Here is a 21,181-nt window from a genome sequence, read left to right on the forward strand (position 1 = left end):
GGGTCAAAACTGATTCAAATATTCTAAATACCTATAGAAAATTTATTTGTTCAATCATATACGCTTCCTATTTTTCGAAGAATTGGAGGAAAATATATAGTTTATTTTCTATTACAAATTGTATCAAAAACGTCAGTAAGTAATGAAATGGAATTGCTATAATTGATGTCACATTTAACTTTGTCACAGTCATTATCAAGCCCAATTACAATCATTTCAATGTCCATTGTACATTCCAGTCCAGTGGTAGTAGACCTTGTACATAGTAATTGAATCACATGTCCAGTAATGCATCTAGGCTGGATTCATTAAACATATGTGACACCATTGCTACCAACATTGCAAATAATTAATTAACATTATAGACATGTCATTAAATGAAGAAATATAATTTGTTATAGATACACAGTAGTTCTATGTAATTTAGTACCTTATTTATTCGAACATTACAAAAACAGTACGAATCAGACTGAAAGATAACTGTATGGTACAGGTATTTTTTTCATGAAAAAGTGTTAGATGTATGTTAGCTTTTTTTGAACGTTTTAATTGAAATTAAAAATTGCTAGTCCTAGTGTTAGGTCTGTTGTACTTTGTTTCATACAGGAACTTGTTCTTGGCTTTGTCCCTTAAACAGACTCCCCCCTAGCTAGGAAAATAACTAGTGAATATTTATGGAATTATTTGCATAAAAATAATAATGTTATCAACTAACCGTAATTAAAATTTGAGTAATGTTATTGTAATGTAATGTGTATAACTGAGTTTTTGAGTAATGTAATAGTATATTACGTTACTAGTCCTGAAAATAAGTGTTTACCGGACGAGTGTGGTCGTTCCCGTGCGAGACGAAGTCGAGTACGGGATTACCATACGAGTCCGGTACACACATTTTGGACGAGTTACGTACGATAGTTTACGCCATACTACTTAATCCGTACAAATCCTTATATATTTCCACCAACTAAAGGACTAAAAATCACTAGTCATAACCTCCAAGAGAGGTTATGTTTTTGTTTATAACCACTCATTGCCACGCAAATACAAGTATAATCAGCTGATTGGTGTCCGGTAAAACTCATTGCAGAACAGTAGTACGCAATGAAACCCCATTTGAATAAGCTGGCGGCAAACAGCTGTTTTCTGGACTAAATCCTTGCGTGGAAAGTTCGTCAAAATAGTGTAGTGTGGCGTAATAGCAGTTTACGCAACGATTGCGTTAAGTTAGTCTTTACGACACGAGTAGAAAATTTAAGGCACGAGCCTTATTTGGGAGTGCCTTAAAAACTTCTACGAGTGTCGTAACGACTATTAACGCGAGTTGGTACACTACTTTACCTACGACCGTTTTTTAATTACTAAAAATCTGGTTTTTTATTACTAACAATCACTACTCATAACTTCCAAGAGAGGTTATGTTTTCGTTTATTGTCATTGTCACTGAAAGTGATGCAACGACTTATTGTATAATCAGCTGATTTCATGTAATTACGTGTTTGTAAAACTTTGTTAAATAATACGTTATTTTTTCAGGGAATAGGTTCTGCTAGCAGCATTCTTCTCATAAATACTGTATCAGGTACAATTAGGGAAATATTGCATATATTTTTGGACAACTGAATAATATAGTGAAACAGTTAATTTACAGTTAGATCTCAGCATCGAATATGTGGTCCACAACGAGTTGGGTGAAAAAGTGGTTAAGAGGTTTTCAAAATAAACCAGAAGAACATTTTCATTTATCAATTTAACCTTATTTTGTTTCGTCCATTTAATGAATTGCTGATATGTAATTGCATATGGTACCTTTGTTTTGATTTTGGTGGCAAAATATTAGCACAAACAGTTTGTGCTCTCATTTCTATCTCGTCAACATCACTTTCACTAACTGATATTTTAAAATCAACCTTCATTTAACTTCCACCAACTTAGGGTTAAGAATACGCGAGTATCAACAGGAACAAGCCGGATCAACAATTAAAATTGTCAACTGATCAGCTGATCAGCTGATTAGTTGGTGTTCGAAGTATTACAATTGTACTTCTTTTCTCTCAATCCTTGAACCTCATTGGTCCGTTACCCTGTTGTTATGAGAAAAACTATGCTGTTATGAAATGAAACTATGCTGTTATGAAAGTAAACAGCTGTTAAGTGAAACTTTTCAATTCTACTAACTGAACTGAAATGGCTACTTTAAAAAACTGTCGTAGGTAAAATCAATTTAACTGAGGGTGTTATTTATTAGTCATCCTCTTTATTATATAACATACCGAACGTTAAACCATTGACTATACACATGATTCTTTGTATAAAAAAGATTGGTATATGAATGGTTAAACCCTAGATATTACATTTTTAATGTCTACTGCATAGGCCTATATTCCATGACAAAACGTGTTATTTTATTATTCTATCAGAGTTGAATTACTAAAACGAACTACATTTATCTGACCAAACAGGGGGTTTTCTAAACCCATATTTAATTGAAAATCGTCTATTGCCCTTTTAAATTTTAAGTTTGCACACATAGGATATTTGCAAAAAAACCTAACAATTAAACAGTTTAAGATATTATTTTTTTTAAACCACTTATTTTCATAGCTTGTCTTACAAATACCAACTACCTAAAATTTGTAGTGGTTTTTAAACTTTTAAAAATAGAATAGAGTAATTAAGTACTGTACCGGTTTATAAAACAGTAAGGTAAGATTTTACATTCAAATCCTTGAAGTTGTGCTACACAGTATTTGTAATTGTGCACATGAAGATGAAAGCTGATTCCATGAAAAGTTCAAGTTTCTGTCTTTGATGTGGTGGCCGACTCCGTCTTGGTCCCACGAGCTGAAACTCTTGGCTGAAACTCATAGCTTAGAAAGTTGTTCTTAATTCTTTCAATAGACATTGTCTTTTGTCATATTTCCCTCAATTTGATTAACCCTTTCATGAAATTAAGTCTATTTTTATTATCCTCCCTCATTTTATGAACATATAAACAAAATTATATTAAGTAGAGTTTTATGTGAACAAATGCCTGTGCTTAACTGTTTAATTTAAGTTAAACTAAAGTTAAAAATTAGCAAATTGCAGCTTATGTTCATATAGAATCCACCCATCCTGTCAAATTCCTTTCAAGTTGTTCCCAGTTATTTTTAATCAATGTATTTTCAGAGTATCGGTTTGTGCCATAAATTAATTGAGTTAGTATTTGAATCAAAGTAATTACGACAATAATAGGTTTCTTACATACCGATGTCAAATAGTCCAACGATTTCATCAGCTCATCAGCTTACACGTTTCGTTGCGAAGACAACAGTTTCAAAAAGCTTGCAACTCGTCAAAAACACATTTATATTTGAATTTTGATTTAAAATAATTAAATAGATTTATTTAAATTAAATTGGTTTATACATGCTTTGTAAGCCCTGTTTTACGACATAAATGCGGTCGTTCAGTTCATCTTGATCACACCGAATCGACAAACCAGTCATAATCGTAAATTTCAAAATTCACTGAAAATATTTGTTAGCTTGTTGTTGAGTTGTAAAAAGCTGATAGCAGATGTGCATCCAACAAACGTCTCACCAAGAAATATCTTCATATGTTTATTTCACAGAATATAAAAATGTAGATTGTGCAGGTAATATGTGGTCCAATCCTCGCCGCATACCAATGTGATTCTTGCTTGTATATTCCTCCTGTCTTGGTGCATCTAGAATTACAAGTCAGAGTTTTAGTTAATCCTTATAAAAACAATAAATCTGATAAAATATTGTACTAATATGTTGTTCAATGTTCTGTTGGAACTAACAAACAGAACTGGAAGATGGGTTTATATAACTGGTATATTTAATTAATAGTTCATTCAGGTCACTTTCAAGCACAAAATAACCTTGATTGTCCTCAAGCACTCACAGTGTGATATTGAATGTCAAAGCTTTTTAATCACATGCACTATAATTGTCACTGCACTCACTGTCAATTACATACGCTATCATCCTTTATAGTTGGACTCGATTCTAGGAAAATATACCGATGTGGAACCCAAATGATGATTGGAATATTATAAGTAACCATTCGGAACTGTAATTTAGGGATAATCGCATTTAAGTGTCATAGTTATATATTGCTAAAAGCAACTATGAATTAATACTGGGTACTGCATGGTAAAATTCACTATTGAATGTTTTTCTACCAGTCATTGAATTAAATTTCAAAAATCAATACTCATATCGTAAACTTTGTACATTATGTGCCACTGCAAATATTATCTCATTAATTGAGACTAATTGTGAATACGAGTTATCCAGATTAATGAAAGTTCATTATAAACTAAAATAAATAATAATAAGACAAAGAAAGGCAACCCTATATTGAGACGGCATGGGTGACATAAAGGGAACCCCTTTCAACAAAGAAATCTTGAATGGTGGTGTACTTTAAATTACAAATTACAAACAGTATAGTTATGTGTTATTTGCAAAATATGTAAAGTATGTGGATATATGTCACATAAACGTGAATTCTATCTGTTTGAGTTGATCTGTTTACAAGTGTATTTTTCAGCTATTTTGGCTTATAGTAAAACCGGCAATAGCAGATAGGCCAATGCCCATACTTCTCCACGCCTGCACTATTGCAACCCTTATACACAGTGACTATTAAGTTTTAGTTTCATAAATGGCTGCCGAACCAGGCGAAGTTTGTTTTATGGGGTACCTGTTATTAATGAGAGTTTATTGTTTCTTTTTATTTGCTTGTAAATTGTGTCAGTACATTCGAATCTTTAACAAAGTTTAATATTGAAACTAACTTGCCAAAGTGACCACAACAAACTTGAATGACATTTTCAAGTAAAATTAAAAACTTGTCAAAATGCCTTGAACTATTTACAAGTGTTGTCCAAAGTTTGCAAGTCAGAATGTTGTAGGAACGCTGGGGCTGACATTGCTCAGCTGTTTGTTGTGGTCACTATGTGGTCGTCACTTTCACTTTCACTTTACCAACTTTAAACTCCCAAACTAACTTTTTAGTTTTTAAGTAAGGTGTAAGCTTTGACTAGCTATACACAATTCTGGGAATGATATATTTCATTCCTACGTTTTTGTTACCAGTTTTAGAAAACATAGTTTAATTGAACGACAAACCGATGGTGTTGCTATAAAATACTGGTTTTACACGGGGTATCTATGCCAAACGGAAAGAGTAACATACAGAAGGGAATACTGCACCTAGTAAATCTTAGCATGGATTAACTTGCTACCTTACAGACTTTAGACTTATCATCCTTAGAACTGCTGAAAACAATTGAGTGCTTAAACGGTTATTTCTGTTTGAAAGACTCCTAAACTATGAATTGAATCAACTATAGTTGTTTCAACTATAGTTACACACCTCCACCAAGCAATTCTAACTTACTAACTTCAAATCAAATATTGAACGACGATTAAGTATTTTCTCTGAGAGATTTTCATTGGGATTTAGTAAAACTCAGAGTTGTGATTCTAGATTCACCAAGACAGGAGGAATATACAAGCAAGAATCACATTGGTATGCGGCGTGGATTGGACCACATATTACCTGCACAATCTACATTTATACTCTGTGAAATAAACATATGAAGGTGACATTCTGGGTGAAATATTTTTCAGGTGACTCAAGTGTTATTACTTCACAACAATGTATTATCTGTACTACTTATACTATACTGCCCAGCTTAGGAAGAAAGGCTCTCCACTTTACTTAAAATTGATATATTCAATAAAACGTGTATTAAATAAAACAAGTTATTTAATCTACTATACTATAATAGAAGCCTATAGTAGATTAAAATAATATGTTAGAAAAATACCTACCTATTGTTTAGCAAGTTTAGCAGTGGGAAAACAACATTTTCTAAAGCAGAGTACGATCAAAATTACACCTAACCACAAAACAGTTCAAAATACTGAAGACTACATATTTAATTCTCTTCTTTTTAATTTTTTTTTTTTGAAAAAAATAAGTTAAAAATTCAAAGCAACGGAAATATTATAAACTATATAAACAAACACAGGTTAGTCCTTATTATACACCTCACAAAATTAAGCCGGTTTGAAGGGAAACAATTCCATTCCATCTACCTCACTGTTTTGAAAAAAAAATTGTGGGGGGAAGGCAGGAAACCTTCCCCTTAAACCACCTAAATTTTCTGAACAGACTATATTAAATGTAACATTGAGAAAAACAAATTAAAACATTGAGTTTCAGCTAAAGATTCATCTTACATAAGTTGGAGTCAATCACTACATCAAAGACAGAAACTTGTTATTTTTATGGAATCAGCTTTCATCTTCATTTGTGCTCAATGTCAAACCCTGGGATGTGAATGACAAGTATCAATTGGAAAATAAATATCGGTCTGTATAGTATTTTTGTTTATTCACTGTTTTGTGTGGTGTTGTCTGGTCTTCTCTCAACGCTACATTTGTTTTCAAGTAAGAAAACATTTTTTAAATAAATGTAAATGATCTAAATTAACAGATAGAGTTTCATTTTAATTGTTTATTTAAAAAAGAACGTTCAATTTATCAGGTATAGTAAAATCACAAAAATATAATTTTTTACTTCCATGTTTAAAATGTAAAACTTGACTACACTTAGCCACTGTCACAATTGACTATAGCTGACGGACTCCCTGCTACAACCAGTAATTATCTAGGGTAATGCAATGCCCACTTGATGTGTAGTTTGTGTACTGGACACTTTAGTGCCCCTGTTGACTTGAAACCCCGTTTACACAGATAATGAACCTCTCTTGTTTGTTTATCTAGAAATGTTCCTTTTCTTTGTTGGAGGCTTGATGGTAATCAAGTTTTTAAAATCTTATATTCATGTTGTGCATTTACTAAATAAATTTTGGGAACATAATAATTAAAGTTCATCAGAACATTTATGAAACACTAAGTAAAAGCTAGCTATATTCCATTCCACTGTTGCTGTGCAGTACAGCTTTAAAAAGGTCTTTTAGAGAGTCATGGTCTTTCTATTAGCCAGATTTCATACCTGGAAAAATCATGCCTATTGCCATACAGGTTGCCTATCCTTGCGACCCTCGTGAAACTGGAAAAATATTTTTTATAATTTTTATAACTATATACTTTTTAGAGTGATATTTTGAATTCAGGATTTATATTTTCACTTTAGAGAAACATACAGTGGTGGTAAAAAGACATGGGAACAAATTAAAAGAGCAGATTTTGTTGTTTAGTATTGCTAAACCTGCCATTTGAAATATTATGACTTAAGGACTCTGTGCTGCACTCTGAATGTAAATTTATTCTTTGAAATTTAAGTATAGTATCTAGTGTGGTACCTCATAACAATTTTTTTTTATTTGCCTGTTGTAATGTTTAAAAAACACCTTTTTGAGTACTATTTTGTGGATTATAGCTCTGTGGATCTTCAGCGAAATAACACTATATTTGATCTGTTTGAAATGCACTGGCAAGCATTATAAAGACGCTATGGCAAGCATTAGTTAACAATTTTAAATCATTTTCATTGATAAAACCTCTTCTTTCTGGATCTCTTAACTTTACTATTCTCATTAACAGCAATATTTGTCAACATATCTCTGGGGTTTGCACTACCATTTGAAACCGCTCATTTTGGAGATGTAAGCACATCCCTAATATTTGCTTGTCATTTACTTACATCATTATAGGTTGCTGATGTAAATGAACATTTCTCATTCTATAGGTTCCCACCCCCTATAAAAAAGTAATTTCTGGCCATATATGGCCATATCAAAATTCCATATATGTTTTTATAAAGCCATATATGGTTATTTATCGCCATATATGGAAGCAGATATGGCCAGATGTGGTTGTATCCATATATGGTGGTGTCCATATATGGTCATATTTGTAGTCTATATATGGAATTATTGGCCATATATGGCCATACATGTTTTCTATATATGAAATGATTGTCCATATATGGCCATACATGTTTTCTATATATGAAATTATTGCCCATATATGGCCATAAATATCCTCCATATATGGAATCATGGTCTATATATGGCCATATATGACTCCCAGGTATGGAATTAAATTACTCATATACGGAATAATATTTTTCCATTTATGCTCATGTATAAATGAGTTTTTGACAATAACTTGAATTATTATAAGGAATTGTTGCCACATTTGGATTTTGTAACTGGACTCCCAAACACTCCTTATAATATATAAAATATTATAAATCTTAAAGTTTGTGAGTTTGTGTATTTTCTTGTTGCTCTCGCAAGCACAAACTACTGAACTGATTCAGTTGAAATGTGGTACAGTAGGGGGGCAGATAATGTAGGCATTTTTCATTTAAAGTAATTAGTTGTAAAGTAATAAAGTATCCAGATTTGAACCCAGATGATAAAATCCTGTACATACATCTATTGTACAATTTTATTATAACGCAACAAAATCTTAAAACTGTCGTATAATTTTAAAATTGTAAGTGTAGTAGGCCTAAATAAAGAGAATATTATATTAATAATTAATTAATTGTACCTTTGCTATCAAACAGCCGCAAATATCAATGTCACGTAGTTAGGCTATACAGTATTAATAATAACATTCTTCAAATGACATAAAATGTCCAAGAAAATCTTGTTTTACGAGACCAAATACAGCTTCTCTTATTGGTAATGGGTTTTGTTAAAACATCAGATATGTAGCGGTTGTGGTGTAGTGGTTAAAGGAGTGGACTCCCATGCTGGAGTCCCGGGTTCGAATCCCAGTCGACAGCTTGAAAATTTTGTTTTGAAATTTTCGAATTAAAAATTTTTATTATGGTTTTAATGCATAGTTTATGCCATTTAATGTGAAAATATGTTTAATTGTAATTTTTTTATTTTTTTATATATTTTTTATTTAAAAATTTCCATATATGGGGGATTCCATATATGATCATATCTGGTTATATTTGGTCCAAAACCAAATATAACCGGATAAAAAAAATTGTACCTATATGGCCATATATAAACTTTTTCATAAGGGACAAGCTACACAGTACCGGTAGAGCCTTGATAACAAGTCTCTCATGGAGATGATATAATATGACTTGTTATCAAGGTTGACTCCTTATATAGGTTTACAATGTAAGTCTGTGGCTCAGTCGGTGTAGCGTCATGGACTTCGGGCCCAAGGCAGCGATGTCGTCAGTTCGGATCCTGGTCACTGCTGCAAACATTTTATCAGTACAGGTCACCTTCGTACTGTAACGGTTCACCCCTTGCTTTCCTACGTTCCGGGCAGTTAATCTATGTGGACGGGCAAATAAAAGGTTAAAAGAGGCCGCCAACCTCTTTAAAAAAAATGGCAACCAATTAAGAGTAATGTAAAATCAAGGGTATTTGAAAACAACTGTTGTTATCAAGGGCCAATTGTTATTGAGGGTCTGCTAATGGAGGTTCTCCTGTATCACTGTTTGTTCTTGTTCTAGAGAGGGAGTGCGAGGACCTGCGTAGTCCGGCGCTCGGCTCTGTCACCCTCTCAGGACGTTTGTTCAATGACCGAGCCACCTACAGCTGCGAGCTCGGCTACCACGTCGTCGGTCTCCGTGAGAGGACCTGCCAGGCAGACGGCAACTGGAGTGGCCAGCCACCTGTCTGCAAACAGAACGGTAGCTATGTTGCTGTGTTTGTCTTGGAAGTTTCAAGCTTCAACATAAAAAATTTAGTATAAAATTGTCAAGGAGGTCAAGGAATAATAATAATGCTTGTCTGACAAAGCTTTTGTTAAGTTTTTAGTCTGTGTATAGTCAATGGTTTTACTGTCTAAACGTAATCTTTTAACTTACAGTTTATTGCAAGACGCCACCCCACATAGAGCATGCACGCCACAACGCACTGCCAGAGCAGACGACGTTTGACTTGGACGCTACCATCCAGTACCAGTGTCTCACTGGCTATGTCACCAACGGCTTCCCTCGTGCCAAGTGTCTGGCCATTGACAACGCAGCCTCCTGGTTTGGCCCTGACATCTCTTGTGAACGTGAGTTGTAAATCCTACAACTACAAGCACCATTTCTTTTCTTCTTAAGTACCTATATTTTGGACATTTCCCATCACATAAGCATGTTATTTTATGATTTTTTTTTTTAACTATTTATGATGAAATATTTTTTAAACAACATATAATTATCACTTCTTACCAATTATTTGAGATGGAGACACCACCTAGCTGTGCGTATTTTAGCCCTTATATGAGTGAAGGATGAGTGTAGACTATAGAATGGTGTGAGATTATCTGTGTAGCTTTGTTACTGACTAAGATCAGTTGGTTTATCAGTCAGAATCATTTATTTGAAGCCCAATGATCAGGAACAGCTGGGTTCGGTTTCGAATCATCAAAAAGCTACTGACTTTTCTCAGGATTGAACCGGTAACCTTTTGATTGGTAATCAAGCACCTCAACCACTCAGCTACCCAGCCAGTTAGATTATATATGCTATATATTAAAGAATTTAAAAGAGAGGTGTGGTATTCTGTTTTAAGTCAATCGTCAAAAACAGCAGGGCCCAGGTTGGAACTATCAAAAACCTACTAACTTCTTCTAGGGATCAAAAGGTGATCTATTGATAGTCCGCTGAGCACTATAACCAACCTCAGCAAAGAATGAAAATGAAAGCCATCAGTTATTAGAGCAAAGGCCATAAGTTATTCTAAAAAGAACTTATAGAACGTATAGTTTAATAAAGATAGATGTGGACAAATATATAGATTAGCTATGTAACTGAATATCTGCTAGGTCAACTTGTAAACTTAAGATTTTCCTAATCTCCAAACATCTAAAATATATCAGTAAAAATTAATTTACCTGTCATTTTGTTCTCAGCTCGTTCGTGTGGAGCACCGCAAGACACAGCGCACGGCTGGCATGCTGGAGAGTGCTACACTTACGGCTGCCGAGTCATTTACCACTGCGCCGACGGGTTTGAGCTGGTCGGCCGCAATGAGCGGACGTGTCAGTCCGACGGCACCTGGCTACCTAAGGAGTTACCAGCCTGCGTGCGTAAGTTGCTAATATAGGCACTCTCCTACCCTTCTCTTCAGAATACTGTATATGACGAGTCCTCTTTTCAATAGCATCATAATAGCTAAGGTTAATAATAATAACTTTTTGGGAAAGAGAATTGTGTTAGAAGATACCTTACCATTCACGATAACACAAAATAGGACATACATGAAAACTGTAATGTGTTTAAATATATAGTAAAGAAATTTTATTGTTCCAACTGTTTAGTCTTTACTCTATGCCAGTTGTTAGTTTGTGAAATAAATCTTCCTCCTACTGGTGGATCTGTCACAAACACGATGTTCTCATTTTCACCTCCTCCAATTACTTACATTAACTTCCAACACACACTACAGAAAGTGGTGCTGAGGATGGGATCTATTTGAAGACTTTTATAATATTTGTCTGCTTTTTGGGTAGTTTTAAAATAACGAGCACATTATATATTTATTCTATACAAACTAGTATTGGTTATTACTTATTAGCAGAACTGGCAAGATATTAAAAGTGCAAAAACATTATATGTCTAAATAACTTCTTGATCAACATAATACGTGTTGTTAATTGTACAGAGAGTAAATCAAAATACGTCTATAACACTTGAAACATATATTTACTCTTATGCTGTTTTAAACATGACGGTAAATAAATATATAAAAGGTGGTAATGGTGATTGATTTCGATTGAACACTCCAATCATCATCAGACCCAATAGGCGAATGAACCTTTTATTTATTTCGCCTATTGGGTCTGATGATGATTGGAGTGTCCAATCGAAATCGATCACCATTACCACCTATTTTATATATTTACCGGCTTATAACAGTATGTTTGAAACGTTTTTAGACTATATTTATTTAATCTCGATTATATGTCTCTCATGATCTCCTTATGCAGAATAAATTAGGTAATGATTTAGATTGCTAGTTTATTAATATCTGTAAAAACTTTTGTCAAATTGTTTTAACTGCTTACCTCATGATTACAAATCTAATTAATTACTCACAAAGCTATTTTCTATCTGGGTTTACATCTATCTAAGTATACATTTTCTTTTGTTATGAATCTAGTATACTTATTTCATTCAATGTTGCACAGAGACTGCAAAAGACCGTTTATATTAGATAAACAGTCAATGAAAAATATTCAGTAGTGAAGTCAATGAATGTTATGAAAACTAATTTTGTTTATATTTTAATGTACTTTGTACTGAAACCATGCATCAATCCTAGTTTTACCAAAAAAATCAACAGGGGTTGTAAAACAAATTGCTATACAATGAATAAAGTATTTGTCCTCAATTCATTATTGTGCATTCAGCTCTGAACGTGTGTGAAATGGTATATGTAAGAATTTCTCATTGACATTGACAGTTAAGACTGTAAGTTTCAGTAGGTTTCATTGAATTTCAGGTAGATTTAATTAACTCAAATGCACGTGAAATTTTGCATTCTTTATAAATGAATAACTGCATTGCAACTGCTTTTACCTGAAATATTTAAAGAGTTGAAGTACAACAGAAATCTATTAATTTTATCAAAATTTAATTAATAAAACAAAACTCAATTATATTTTGAAAATATTATTGGACAAATGGGGAGAAAGGAATTTCTAGCTCTGTCAACACAATTTCCTGCCAGGATTTTAGAATGAAAGTAGAGAAAAATTTCTAAATATACAAAAGCTTGCTTTTGCTTATCAACTTTGTGTTTTGCTATTTGAATTAAATATTGCCAGTTGAATACAGTGACACTTTTTAATTTTATATTTATAACTCCATAAGTCATTTTAAATTGAACACTTATAACCTATATAGAAAAGAAAAATTTATTGACAGGAAAGCTGAGTTGTTATACTGTTTACCTTAAAATCCAAAAGCTGCTAGTTAAATCCTGAAGAAGACTTTTTTGGACCCATAGTTATCATTCATCAATTTCCTTAATTAATTTGCTTTCTAACAACAGTTCTATGTATTATATTGACAATACTAGTGTTTTTACCTTTCCTTGTTAAAGTAAAAAAAAAAAAACAAGTTTTATATTAAAGAGTCGATATCCAAGATAATTGTGGATTCGGGGTGTTCGGATAGTATATTTTTTGGATAATTGGTCATGCATGGACAGGAAAAATGTTATATAATAATTTAAATTTTGCTGGATTTGATTGTATCCCGCAATTTTAGCAACACCCATGAGCATATGAGGTCAAGGTGACACCTTTGTGATTTTCTGTGCAACACCTGTGTGAAGCAGTCACTTGTTGAGCTAGTAAATTTCCACGTTCAGATAAATTTAATTTTTGAATTCAATTTAGATATTTTGTTCCTTTCTTGCTTTTGGTTAATCAAAGTTTCGGAGACCGAGAGCTTTTGGATAATCAATTCTCTACTGTACTTTTTGTAGATTTTAGACACATTTCTTTGTATAATAAGTTATCTCTATTATTCACGAGGATTCGGATTATACTTCAACTAGGCAACCCGAATTTATCACTGAGACAAGAGAGTATCCACCTTTTTTACACTGCACACTCATGGTCTTGTACAAATTTTACTGATTCCTTTCTCCACCCTGTCCAACATTATTTTTTCTAACTATTGCACACCAGCTGATGTAGGCTATGTGTGAGTGTTGTATTGAGTGTTGAATGTCGTGTGTCCGTCTAGCGTCTTGTCGTTGGACAGTTTTTGTTGTCGCGTGTGTGTGCTTGTTGTGGTTACAGCTGTTCAGTGCCCTCCCCCCGAGCATCCGCCCCACGGCAAAGCCATATTTACATCATGTTCGTACAACTCTGTAGTGAGCTATGAGTGTAACTACGGCTACACGCTGGCGGGGGAGACAACCCGACGGTGTGGAGCGGATAAAAAGTGGTCGGGCACTATGCCTAAGTGCCAAGGTAAGTTTGATGAACGTTCAGTACTAATTGTAAATATCTTTAAACTTTTTATACTTCCTCAGAAAGCATGTTTAAGCTTTTTCAGCTTGTAGGTAAATTTTATCAACTTCATCGTACTTGACCATGTTTTTTTTAAGTTTTGTGTTTTAATTGGTTTTTAACTTTTAATTAATTATGGAAGAACACTATTGATTTTGTTATTTTCATTTGTAGTTTATTTCTATTTAGTTAAAAAATCGCTATAGTACTCAAAATGGTATGAATATTTACCATGGTGTCAATATATTGTTCAACTTTACATTATACTGTAAATAATTTTCCATCTGCTCCATCATTTGTAAATACCATTTGATACTTTGAATTGCATTTTGTTGCAAGCAGTTCTGTACTTTTAAAACTATGTAGTGTTGGTTTCCTGTTAAATGTATGGATATTGTGGATTTGTCATCCAAACTTTGTCTCTGTCAAATAAAACTTACTTACTTTGCGGTCTAACAAATTATTTCTTTTTTATCTAGAAAAGAAAATTGTTGACTGTAGACACTGAAGAATGAGGATATTCCTAATGTCTATATTGTTTCCCTACCATTGTTCCTAAAGTAAGAAAAAATAATTTAAAAATAATAATTTGGGGGAAATCAATAAATTATCCTGCTTTCTATGTTTGGGGTATATCAAGAGATTTTGTGATTTTAAATCTTCAAAAAGTTTTTGGAGACAAATAAATAGTATATTGTATTCACATTTAAAAAAAAGAATGACGGCTTTCAGGGTTTTGAGCTATTTACAATTCCAAAGATACTCACTGACGGAGGCAAAGTGTTTGACTCAACTGATCCCCAGTAGAGGTTTATGCATGTGCCATTCCATTTGCCAGAAATTAACTGCGGTCATCCAGGCCTGCTGTACAACGGATGGTTGGAAAATATAGAGTCTGGTACCGGTCTGGGGGCGAGCATCATATTCCGTTGCCGAGAGGGGATGAAACTGGAAGGCAACACGTCGAGCGTGTGCCAGAGTGACGGACGGTGGCGGTACCCGCTGCCTCAATGTTTGGGTAAGAGCATGTCATGCCACGCTTACCACCTCTCCTGTGTACATAGTCCTTTGTCTTTGTCAAAAGAGGAGTTTGGCAGCATATTGAAATGACAAGATTACAAAATTGTGTTTTTTTTGTTTTTTTTTTGTCAGAGCAGTTTTTAATTCTTACAAACAGTAGGCTGATATTATTTTGCTAATAATAGTTCTATATTTTCCTGGTATTATAAAATGGTTATATATTTTGTAGAGTATAGCCCAGAACATGCTTGAGAAGTTTTATATTCAGTTGGTTAAATAACCGTTAAAGTTAACGAGTTAAGTTGCAGTAATCAGTGTGTATTACATGAAATGATAAACCAACCTAGCTGTTTATACTTATAAAAAACTCAAGGCATATATCCCTGAGAGAAAATGGATTAATAATTAAAAATATTAGTAAAAGGATACCTCTAGGATTAAAAACAGCATTTTAATTTTTTTTTAGGTTGGCAGCCTTTAAAACTCACTCTAAATGTGTGCTCTAACACTTTAATTGTACTTATCAGTCTTAGTGCATGCTATCTAGGCTTCCCAAAACTTTGGTTAAGAAGCCAATAATGCAAATTGAAAGTCACTGATTGGACCAACCATATAATGCATCAAATGACTAAAAAACATTCGCCAATCTGGGAATGGCTGTGGGGGGATCATTTGGGGTCCCAGGATATTAAAATGATTAATTACAAATTAAAGATAGGCCTACATGTACATATATAATAATGTTTTAACTGAAGGAATTGATTCGTACTGAACTAAAAATAGCTGCTGACCTCCTCTTACATTTTTCTTCAATTTTTTGGTTCAATCTTGAATTTTAATGCATCTATCAAGCTTTTCAAACCTGTTTGTGGTTGTTGTATATTGTTCTACAAGTGTTAAAGTTAAGTCAGAATACCTATTGGATATAAAAATGATTGTTGTACAAATATGCTAAAAATATGTGTCTTTGCACTTGTATGGATGAGAGAACTTTTCAGAATGTCTTAAGATCATGGGTAGCAATCTTAGTGTGGTATCATCTGGGACAAAAGCTTCTAAACTGATTTTACTTTTGTTGTCTTTTTTAAGGATACAGAAAATATGTTAAAAGTGGAAGAGCATCTGTTAACAAAATTTGAACGTTGTCTTAGCTCAGATGGTTGTCAGTTTTAATTTTCATCATCTTATAAAATTCTAATAAGAATTGAAGGATGACCACTTTTTTAATCATACCCATTCAAGATTATTATGGTATCATTTGAATGTGTCATTGCAGTCTTACACAGCATAAGACTCAACACAGATAGATTCACATTCAACACATAGATTCAACACAGCAAGTGACTAGAAATAAAATATCGTGCTATCATTAATGAGCTATCATCAAACGGTTGATTAACAAGACCAAGGTTAGGACCATTCCCTTACAAAAACAGCAAAAGATTCCAATGGAATACATAAACATACAAACAAAGTTGAGTCCCCAGAAAGATCAAAAATTAAATCAAGAAGTCTTTATTTATTACATCTATTGTATCTTCCTACATCCGTCTATTACCAAATAACAAAGCAAAATTCCATTAAAAAACTACGTTTCGTCATAAAACTGCTAGTGAAACCATGTGTTTTGTTTTTCATTTTAAAAGGATTTCCTATTGTTCAAAAATTGTTTAGTTCCTAAAATTTCCTCTTTTAAATCTTCATTAAATTTATGATAGTTTTCATCTGATGAAACCCTTTACCTCATTTTCTCGACCTTGACACTATGTTTTCCGCAGCGCCGTGTGTCGTGCCCACGGTTCAGCAAGGCAGGGTCATAGTGTCCAATACTTCTCGCCCCAACATGACTCTGGCGTCCGGCGACCCTCTCATGGTGAGCCACGGAGAACACCTCAGCCTGGAGTGCGAGCCGCGCTACGAGCCGACTCTGAACAACACTCCCATCACCTGCCACAACGGCACATGGAGCCACATACCACGCTGCGTTCCTGGCAAGTATACCAACACAATAATCAGCTTGTAGTTTTTTGTTCAGTTTTTTGAAAATAATTCACTTATCAAGAGCATTTGTATGCATGATGTACTATATCACATAAATATACCAAAAAATCTTACGATTTGGCACAAAGAGAAAAAAAAACTCAGGAGACAGTTTTGTTTGAAGCGTTTTGAGATCTAGTTGTTCCACTAAGCAGCAGAGGCTAAATACAATTTTTAGGATGAGGGTGAGTCTGCTATGTTGACAAGATGCAACAACTACGGCCATTAACCACTTAAAAGAGTGACCTGTTGAAAATATGTTCTGATTACTTACCTCTAATAAGCTAATCCAAAATATTATATTTTAAAATATTCTTTTTTGTTTTAATACATTAAAATGCACTGATGGAGGCTTGTAAGCCTAGGAGATTAAGAGAGGTTTTCCTCCTTAGGATATAAAAAGCACCTACCACAGCAATTTTTATATCCTATAATATTTTTTGTTTACATAGTCAGCCAAAAGGGTTTATTTTATGGACTTTTTCAAACAGAATCCTCTCATGCCATGATCAATGTATCATAGAACTCCTTAAAAATCATTGCAGCAACATTATTGTCATATTTTTTAGTGTAAAACTTTGTTTTTCTTCCAGCCCGTTGCAAGTACATTGCCAAGTCACCCCGCAACGGGATGGTGATTGCACCCAAGACTGAGCACGGTATGAAGGCCAAGTATAAATGCAAGGATGGATATACGCTCAGGGGAGAACCGACGACCACGTGTCTCTTTGGCAACTGGACCGGAGAACCACCTTACTGCCAGGAAGGTTCATACTCATGGTTTATTAAAATCAAGGTTACTTTTACTTTCCCTCCCAATAATATGGAGGGGATACTATTTTATTTAAGAAAAATTGTTATCATTAATTTTGTTTTTAATTTTTATGCCTCTGAGTTGAAAATGCATAACACACCATCTGATGGCTACATCATTCGCTACTAATGTTATTAGGTACTTTTTTGCCAAATGTTTATTTAATTTGTTTATGACGACCGACCCTTCACAACCCCAGGAATAAAAAGAATTATTTAAATAACTAGGTGTTTAGGTTCAAAATTAAATTTTAGATTTGAAACCAGTGGTTTCCTTACAGGAATAAACTGGATCACTTGACAGATATGCAGTTACTTTTAACAGATTTTTATTTGACTGATTGATTTTCAGTGAGAAAATCACTCTTGAATAATCTTTTAAGATCCCACTGTTGGTGTTTCTGCTATTCCAGTATACTGCCCATTCCCTGGTTACGTAGAGAATGGGAAGGTACTTCTGGTCGGCAACATGGGGCTGTATGACTACCGACCGTACGTTCGTAAAGTGACCAATAACAAGCAGATCATGTACGACTGCAACAGAGGCTACGTTCTAGCAGATGGACCTCCAGGTGCCACATGCATTGGTGGGAGGTGGAGCCCTAAACAGCTGCCTAGGTAAGGTTTTATTTCTCTGCAATATCTTCAAAAAGGACCAGTACAAATTTTATTTAACAGTCTAGAATGTATGTACTTGATTGATTGATTGAAAGCCACTTGTAGATTTTTTTCTCTCTTACGGTAAGATTATTTTGTAGGTCCATAATTTATACTACAGGTCCATATTTTGTAGCCACTTGTAGATTTTTTTCTCTCTTTAATATACTCACAGTCTCAGAATCTGTCAATCTTGAGACGCTTCTGAACTGCAAGATCCTGTCTATGAACTCTTCTGAGCCATGTGTCTGCCCATTAAGTATTAACATAAAATAGAGGTTTCAAGAATGCTTACCCTTACTCTGACCAGCCATAAATTAATTGTCTGCACCCTCCTCAGACTGCCCACACTTGCACGCCATGTCCCTATCATGGATTCTGAGGCGATGTAGGTGCTTATTCAGGTAATCATGACCTGTGATTAGTTATATTTTTTTATCAACTTTCTTTCTACTTTTGGAGAATACCTAGTCTGGAAAAATAGAATATGTAATAAACAGGTCTTCACTTAAATACCTTCATTCAAGTAGTAGTGCTTGTAGACACTTTAAAAAGGAAATAAAAACTCAATTGTTTGACATTTATATGAATTCTTTTCAGACCTAATCCATGGTATTTTGACATTTCTTTACATGACTTAACTTACAAATGCCATATGAACTTAAATATTTCTGTCATAGAGTTTTTCTGTAACAGATGTGTGCCAGGCCAACACCCTCGACTCAGGTGGAGTCGTTCAGTCCGCAGCAAACGGCAAGCTTTGCTGCGGCACTGGTTACGGCTGCGACGTATTAAGCGGTATGCAAAGACCGCAGAGGCTAGACAGCGCATCAAGCGGTACGCAGGGACAGGACTGGTGAGAGTGCGTCGGGCCATGCCAGGAGGACAAAGCACCACGGTGATGAGGAAAACCGCTGCTCCCAGCCCAAAGAAAGACGAACATGGAGCTACCGGAGGTGGCAGAGGTAGAGGCGGCTCAGGAATGGCTGCCAAGGTGAATAATTTATACTACATTCCTCAAGTTTCTTAAATATTTTAGTCACTTGTTTAACCCTTCCCGGATGGGTGACGGATATATCCGCCTAAGTCTTTGGCGATAAAGGACGGGTGGGGGATATATCCGCTTATGGTTTTTGATGTTCCGGACAGGAAGCGGATATATCCGCCTTCTCTTCAGACAAACTGGCAGGTGCTTGAGCAGTAACTAGATGTTTCGCGGTACCAAGGAGTCACTTTCCTGCTCTCTCCATGGCTGTGCTCTCTCCCACACTCCCTTCTCTCTCCAGCACCTTCCCCTCTCCTACGCCTCCCCTTCTCCCGCGCACCCCCCACCACTCCTATGCTCCCTCCTTGACGTTTCGCGCTCAACACTACGTTATCTTTATTTATTGTTTACATATTGTTCTTTGTTTATTGCCTAACGTTGTCATGGTCATATCTTCAAAGACGGTTTTTCTACTCATCCGCGGATAGGTAGCAAATATATCCGCATAGTTAAAAACTATTAAAAAATTATTTTGACGGTATGAAGTTTTCCATTGTGTTATTATATATTTTATGTATACTTGTATAAAAAAACACAAATAAGGAAAATTAATTATTATTTTTTCCTATAATTTTTTCTCGTTCTATATCACAATTTCGCCCGTCCAGGAAGGGTTAATGAAGAGAATTTTCTAACCTCATCTGCTTGTTTTTAGATTTTAAATTGTGTTTATTTCATTAGCTAAGCATATTTCTGGCATATAACCTATGACTACAGAGAGAACTAGAAATGGCATTCCAATGTTAAAGAGTAGGCTATGCACTAAATTACAGATTTTTGTTATATTCACCCACTATTAAACCAAGCCAAACTAAATAACCCGGCCATAGCAAACCTGCAGACTAAGCTAATTTCCATTTGCCTGATTTGATTTTCACTTGAATTTAATGAAAATAATATTAAGTTTAACGAGTACCTAGGTTTGCTGCTACAGAGAGGGTAGCTGTTTTTTTTTTAAATATTAATAGCTCAGTATAAAATAAATAAATTGTCCTTGTTTAATCAGAATATATCCATTAACAAGCAAACTAAAATGATAATGGTAATTTATTTGCAAATAACATACAAATTTGTGAAAATCAAATATAGGGGTGCTTTGTCTTGATTTCTTAAAAACTGTTGTTGTGAGTCCTTAATTATTCTAAAATGTAAATTAGTTCCTTATATAATAAGAGTTTATAAGAGCAAGGTTAAGTCACAACTTTACATTCTGATCACAATCCTACACCAGACAATCTTATCTAGGCTGGAGATGACCTGTCGGATCCGGATGTGGACGAAGAGGAAAAGCCCAAAGAAGGAGGTCCACCCGGGGAAACACGCAAGAAGGGAAAGTCAAGCAAAGGGAAGAAGAAAACCGGACCTAGGAAAAGTAAGTGTTGGTGTGTATTTAACTGTTGAGTAAGTGTTATCACACATCTTTTGGAAATAAAAATTATACTATAAAGTGGAGTATTGGAGGCAAAGGTCTTGAAAAAACTGAATCTTGCTTCAGTATCTTGATTTAATCAATACAAGTATTGCAATGTATTGTTTACTTTTGGTTTAAAATAGATTCATTATATGTAACAATACATGATTCACTCTAACAATATAATATTTTTATTTGACTAAC

The 21,181-nt window shown here is 34.3% G+C and overlaps 1 protein-coding gene across 5 annotated transcripts in view; it reads left to right on the forward strand.

Annotated features, from left to right (window-relative positions):
* Positions 1–21,181, forward strand: part of LOC128994090 (sushi, von Willebrand factor type A, EGF and pentraxin domain-containing protein 1) — a 118,245-nt gene that overhangs the window by 82,877 nt on the left and 14,187 nt on the right. For 2 of the 5 annotated variants that reach the window (XM_054418341.1, XM_054418342.1), the window contains exons 4-13: positions 9,484–9,663; positions 9,843–10,034; positions 10,878–11,054; positions 13,770–13,952; positions 14,830–15,009; positions 16,790–17,002; positions 17,645–17,818; positions 18,278–18,482; positions 19,218–19,515; positions 20,812–20,938. In XM_054418341.1, the coding sequence (XP_054274316.1) occupies positions 9,484–9,663; positions 9,843–10,034; positions 10,878–11,054; positions 13,770–13,952; positions 14,830–15,009; positions 16,790–17,002; positions 17,645–17,818; positions 18,278–18,482; positions 19,218–19,515; positions 20,812–20,938 (1,929 nt within the window). The remainder of the gene's footprint in view (positions 1–9,483; positions 9,664–9,842; positions 10,035–10,877; positions 11,055–13,769; positions 13,953–14,829; positions 15,010–16,789; positions 17,003–17,644; positions 17,819–18,277; positions 18,483–19,217; positions 19,516–20,811; positions 20,939–21,181) is intronic. The other 3 variants (XM_054418343.1, XM_054418344.1, XM_054418345.1) reach the window with 3 other exon arrangements.

The sequence above is a fragment of the Macrosteles quadrilineatus genome, unplaced genomic scaffold (genome assembly GCF_028750875.1).
Source record: "Macrosteles quadrilineatus isolate MER2022 unplaced genomic scaffold, UCM_ALF_1.0 Scaffold_5__1_contigs__length_97177068, whole genome shotgun sequence".
NCBI lineage: Eukaryota > Metazoa > Arthropoda > Insecta > Hemiptera > Cicadellidae > Macrosteles > Macrosteles quadrilineatus.